Here is a 6,462-nt window from a genome sequence, read left to right as displayed (position 1 = left end):
CTTAGTACCTGTAAATTCCTATTTGAAAGCTGCAAATAAACTGCACCCAATCAAAACAGCAACTTTTAGTTAACTGTTAAATTAAAGAGGGTGAAATTGAGGACTGCAGATGCTGGAGATCAGAGTCAAGGTTAGAGTGATGCTGCAGTGATGAAGGGCTCTTGCCTGAAACGTCGATTTTCCTGCTCATCGGATGCTGCTTGACCTGCTGTGTTTTTCCAGCACCACTCTAATCTTGACTGCTAAATTAAAGGAAGGTTTAGATTTGAGATTGAATTATTTCCTAAGACTTACACCTTGAGGCCCCCGTTTCACCAAACTCCAGCTACACTCTAATAACAACATGACTATAATTCTCTCGAGGCTGTTATACTCTACAATATCAGGGTCCTACCTTTCAACTTACATCCTAACTCTCTACATTTGGTGTTTTGTACATAGAAAATACAGTATTTCCAGTAACACCAGTGTTTGACAGAATATCGATTGATCTGGTCTGAATCAGTTGTGAGGTCAGTGTGGGAGTAAAGAGTTGGGATGAGATTGTGCTGAACCTGTCAGTTAATGACTATGGGACACCAGTGCTCTGTGCATTGTTCACTGAATCATTCTGATAACAGGGTCACAAAGAAGGATGGAAGTAACTTTGCTGTCAAACTGGTCCTCTGGAACTTTGTTGATAGGAATGACAGGAGAATGATACAGTGCAGAGCTGTAAGTGAACAGTGACTGTACTGATCAACAATGCAGATCCCTTCAATTCAATCCAAATCTCATTCTCACTGACATCATTAAAATTCAAAAATGTGCTAGTCAACAGCAAGAAATCTTCATGCTGAACCAAGCAGATCTGGAACCAGGGACTGGGAGAGTAGTACAAAGTGTTGATTCTAACACACTAAGAATGATGGGCTCTCCAGGATGATCCTGCTTTAATAGAGGGGATAGAATGAGCTATCAGAGGATTCACAAATATCAACAAAATAAGTCCTACTGAAATGTGCCACAAATTTCAACCTAGTTCAAAGTCATCAAAGTCAAGCAGTAAGTGAACAAAGCCCTTGATCACTTGACTTCATGTTAATATTAGGTGTGATAAAACAGATTATTTAATAAGGAACTGAATGGACGCCGAATTTGTCTTAAATATAACCGATTCACATCAATAACTATGACAAATCATCTCTGCTTGTGAGCAATGTTCAATCATTCACCATAACCCAAAATAGATTAAATAGCAGCCCTTAAAAATCTGAAGAATATTTGGAGTGCATGTGCGATCTCGGCTGAGCAGATGGTATTGGCCAAGGGAGAAGTTGTACTCAGGGTCGATGAAACACTGATTGGCAGCTTACAGCAGCTGAGGCCCTGAGTTCTCAGTAAGCTTTAGGTTCAGGATGGGTTCAGTGTCTCTCACTGGGACGACCAGCTCATGCCCACCACAGGCCTGATCCTGCTCCTGGGCATCTTCCAGACTCTGAGTGAGGTTCCTGCGATCAGAACCATTGCTGTAGCTGGAGTCAGTCGTGACCAGGGTAGAGTCTCCAAATGATAAGCTGATATCACCATCATTTAGAATCAGCTCAGAATCATCATCCTTCAGCTGCTCCTGGTTCTGAGAAGGAGAAGCAATTAGTTCAAGATGCCTGACATCAACTTTGCTTTTATTCATTTACAGACTGCGGACGTAGCTCACTGGGCCAGCATTTACTTTCAATCCCTCGGTACCCTGGAGATTATGGCGAGCTGCCTTCTCCAACTGCTGCAGTTCATGGGGTTTGTAGGGTCAGCCACAAAGCCGTTTGAGAGACAGCTCCAGGTTTGTGTAAATGTACACACACACACAGAAATCATGATAAAACATGAATGTATAAACATACAGCAGTGTCCACACACAGTCAGCCAGCAGCTATAGAAAAGCCACAGATAGATGTGACCCTGATGCTATTAGACAGTGTGTGCTGGAACACAGAGGCAGATCCTCACATTAGCCACTGGCCAATAAAGGAGTGTCACTGAGTTGGAGCTGGGATTGGATTGACTGTCCAACACTCAGACTGTGGGAATATCTGGAATTCAGGAGGAACCAAACCAATGATAGACCTCCCTAAAGCTCCTCTCTGGTTAAAGTGTGCAGTTTCACATATTGAGCACAGAAAGACACAAGCCCTAGCTCCAAGCAGCTTCTGGAAAAAAACAACCATAGAGATATGTAGACAGTAAGATGTTCTCACCTCATAGGCCAGCGGGCTGGTCAGGATCCTGGCAACTGGAGCACAGCAGCTGGGTAAAGTGCTGGTGAGGGGGGGCCCACTGTGTGTTAATATCGGCTTCAAATAACTGGGTATTCTGTGAAGGAAAACTACTTCACAAACTGACTGCACATGGAGAAAACAGGAGAAACTGAATGACAGAAACCTGAGAGCTCCCCCCATCAGAAGGGGAGTTAGGGGGGTGGGGGGTGGAAAAGAGCTCCCCCTGTCAGACGGGGTAATACAGAATGTTTGCTTGACACAGTGGGTTGTTGCCTGGAGCACAGTAGCTGAGTTAGCCAGCAGCTTGTCTGTAACATAACGTGACACCAACAGCAGGGGCTTAATTCCCAGGTTTAATTCCTGGTTAAATGACAGGCTGAAGTCAGTCTGAAGGTCCTACCCTCTCAACCTCGCTCCATCACCTGAGCCACGATGACCCTCAGATTTAACTCAACACCAGTTGTCTTTCACTAATGAATCCTTTCGGATCCTGATGACTTTCACTTTCTGTAAGGTACTGCCTGAAAGGATGTTGGAAGCAGATTCTGTAACAAATTCACAGAATGCCTAGAGTACAGAGACCTGTCAGTCAGTCATGTCTATGTTGACACTCTGAGGGAACAATTTGCCTTGTACCTTTCCCCATGGGCCTACACATTTTCATTCTACAGATATTTGTCTGAAGTCCTGTTGAAAGCATTGATTGAGCCTGCCCCCAGCACACTCTCAGGCAGTGCACTCCAGAAACCTCAACCACTTGCCTCACCATTGCTTCTTTAAACAATTAGCTAAAAACTGCACCTTCTAGCTCTCATTCCTTCCCCCAATGGCACCACAGTGTTTCATCTCAACTCTGCCTAGACTCCTCATGATTTTGAAAACTTCCATCAAATTTCCTTCTAGCCTTCTCTGCTCCAAGGAGGACAGTCCCAAACTCTTCAATCATTCCTTATGGAGGCATGGGATACAGGGAAGTCTGGCTGTCTGGATACAGAATAGGCTGGCCCATAGAAGACAGAAGGTGGTGGTAGATGGAACGTATTCAGCCTGGAGCTTGGTGACCAGTGGTGTTCCGCAGGGATCGGTTCTGGGGCCTCTGCTCTTTGTGAGTTTTATAAATGACTTGGATGAGGAAGTGGAAGGGGGTGTGGGGGTTAGTAAGTTTGCAGATGACACAAAGGTTGGTGGAGTTGTGGATAGTGTGGAGGGCTGTTGTAGGTTGCAACCAGACATTGACAGGATGCAGAACTGGGCTGAAATTCCAGGAGTTCAACCTGGAAAAGTGTGAAGTGATTCATTTTGGCAGGTCGAATTTGAACACAGAATGCAGGGTTAAAGGCAGATTCTTGGCAGTGTGGAGGAACTGAGGGTTCTTGGAGTCCATGTTCATAGTTGCCACTTAAGTTGATAGGGTTGTTAAGGAGGCATATGGTGTGTTGGCTTTCATTAGCAGGGGGCTTGAGATTAGCAGCCACAAGGTTATGCCGCAGCTCCACAGAGCCCTGGTTAGATCACACTTGGAATGTTGTGTTTAGTTCTGGTCGCCTCATTATAGGAAGAGTAGAGTGGGTACAAGGAGATTTACCAGTATGCTGCCTGGACTGGAGGGCATGTCTTATGAAGAAAGGTTGAGGGAGCTAGGACTTTTCTCATTAGAGTGAAGAAGGATGAGAGGTGACTTGATAGAGGTGTACAAGATGATAAGAGCATAGATAGAGTGGATAGCCAGAGACATTTTACCCAGGGTGGAAATGTCTATCACGAGAGGCATAATTTTAATGTGATTGGAGGAAGGTTTAGGGGAGATGTCAGAGGTAGGTTCTTTACATAGAGAGTGAAATGCACTGCTAGCAGTGGTAGTAGAGTCAGAGACATTTGGGATATTTAAGTGATTCTTGAATAGGCACAAGGATGATAGTAAAACAAAGGGTATGTAGGTTAGTATGATCTTAGAGTAGGATAAACGGTCGGCACAACATCAAGGGCTGAAGGACCTGTACTGTTCTATGTTCTATATTCTACAACAGAACTTTCTCACAGAGCCATACAGCAGGTAAGGAGACCCCTCAGTCCAACCAGTCCATGTCGAACATAGTCCCAAACTAAACTAGTCCCACCTGCCTGCTCCTGGCCCATATCCCTCCAAACCTTTCCTATCCAAATGTCTTTTAAACATTGTAACTGTACCCACATCCACTACTTCCTCAGGAAGTTCATTCCACATGTGAACTACCCTCCATGTAAAAAGACTTTGCTTCACAGCTTTTTTAAATCTCTCTCCTCTCACCTTAAAAACGTGACCCCTTGTCTTGAGGTCTCCCATTGCTTGGACTATTCTTGTAAATTTCTACTACAATCTCTCCAACATATTCACATTCTTCCTGTAGTGTGGCACCAAAAACTGTACACAATACTACACCAATGCTACAGGAAGGATAGATAGGGAGGCGAGGGGGTGGGGAGTGGCAGTTTTGGATAGCATTACAGCTGTGCCGAGGGAGGATATTCCTGGAAATACATCCAGGGAAGTTTTTTGGGTGGAACTGAGAAATAATAAAGGGATGATCACCTTATTGGGATTGTATTATCGACCCTCTAATAGTCAGAGGGAAATTGAGAAACAAACTTGAGAGGAGATCTCAGCTATCTGTAAGAATAATAAGGTGGTTATGGTAGGAGATTTTAACTTTGCAAACATAGACTGGGACTGCCATAGTGTTAAGGGTTTAGATGGAGGGGAATTTGTTAAGTGTGTACAAGACAATTTTCTGATTCAGTATGTGGATGTACCTGCTAGAGAAGGTGCAAAACTTGATCTACTCTTGGGAAATAAGGCAGGGCAGGTGACTGAGGTGTCAATGGGGGAGCACTTTGGGGCCAGCGACCATAATTCTATTAGATTTAAAATAGTGATGGAAAGGATAGACCAGATCTAAAAGTTGAAGTTCTAAATTGGAGAATGGCCAATTTTGACGGTATTAGGTAGGAACTTTCGAAAGCTGATTGGGGGCAGATGTTCACAGGTAAAGGGACGGCTGGAAAATGGGAAGCCTTCAGAAATGAGACAACGAGAATTCAGAGAAAGTATATTCCTGTCAGGGTGAAAGAGAATGCTGGTAACTATGACTAAAATGCTGGATGACTAAAGAAATTGAGGGTTTGGTTAAGAAAAAGAAGGAAGCATATGTCAGGTATAGACAGGATAGATCGAGTGATTCCTTAGAAGAGTATAAAGCAAGTAGAGGTATACTTAAGAGGGAAATCAGGAGGGCAAAAAGGGGACATGAGATAGCTTTGGCAAATAGAATTAAGGAGAATCCAAAGGGTTTTTATAAAAACATTAAGGACAAAAGGGTAACTAGGGAGAGAATAGGGTCCCTCAAAGATCAGCAAGGTGGCCTTTGTGTGGAGCCGCAGAAAATGCGGGAGAAACTAAATGAATATTTTGCATCAGTATTTACTGTGGAAAAGGATATGGAAGATATAGATTGTAGGGAAATAGATGGCGACATCTTGCAAAATGTCCATATTTCAGAGGAGGAAGTGCTGGATGTCTTGAAACGCATAAAGATGGATAAATCCCCAGGACCTGATCAGGTATACCCTAGAACTCCGTGGGAAGCTAGAGAAGTGATTGCGGGGCCACTTGCTGAGATATTTGTATCATCGATACTCACAGGTGAGGTGCCGGAAGACTGGAGGTTGGCTAAAGTGGTGCCACTGCAGGGTTGGCAAACGTGGTACCACAGTTTAAGAAGGGTGGTAAGGACAAGCCAGGGAACTATAGACCAGTGAGCCTGACCTCGGTGGTGGGCAAGCTGTTGGGGGGAATCCTGAGGGGCAGGATGTACATATATTTGGAAAGGCAAGGACTGATTAGGGATAGTCAACATGGCTTTGTGCATGGGAAATCATATCTCACAAACTTGATTGAGTTTTTTGAAGAAGTAACAAAGAGGATTGATGAGGGCAGAGCAGCAGACGTGATCTATATGGACTTCAGTAAGGCGTTCAACAAGGTTCCCCATGGGAGACTGATTAGTAAGGTTAGATCTCACGGAATACAGGGAGAACTAGCCATTTGGATACAGAACCAGCTCAAAAGGTAGAAGACAGAGGGTGGTGGTGGAGGGTTGTTTTTCAGACTGGAGGCCTGTGACCAGTGGAGTGCTGGGCCCTCTACTTTTTGTCATTTACATAAATGATT

At 44.2% G+C, this 6,462-nt stretch overlaps 1 protein-coding gene across 1 annotated transcript in view; it reads right to left on the bottom strand.

Annotated features, from left to right (window-relative positions):
• Positions 1–905: 905 nt before the first annotated feature.
• Positions 906–6,462, bottom strand: part of slc9a6a (solute carrier family 9 member A6a) — a 72,607-nt gene continuing 67,050 nt past the window's right edge. The window contains exons 15-16 of the mRNA XM_043715213.1: positions 2,235–2,340; positions 906–1,615 (exon numbers count right to left, since the gene is read on the bottom strand). Of these exons, the coding sequence (XP_043571148.1) occupies positions 1,352–1,615; positions 2,235–2,340 (370 nt within the window). The 3' untranslated portion in view covers positions 906–1,351. The remainder of the gene's footprint in view (positions 1,616–2,234; positions 2,341–6,462) is intronic.

Source organism: Chiloscyllium plagiosum, chromosome 24 (assembly GCF_004010195.1).
Source record: "Chiloscyllium plagiosum isolate BGI_BamShark_2017 chromosome 24, ASM401019v2, whole genome shotgun sequence".
NCBI classification, from domain to species: Eukaryota; Metazoa; Chordata; class Chondrichthyes; order Orectolobiformes; family Hemiscylliidae; genus Chiloscyllium; species Chiloscyllium plagiosum.
The sequence above is the reverse complement of the archived record's forward strand: the minus strand, read 5'-3'. Positions and strand labels throughout refer to the sequence as shown.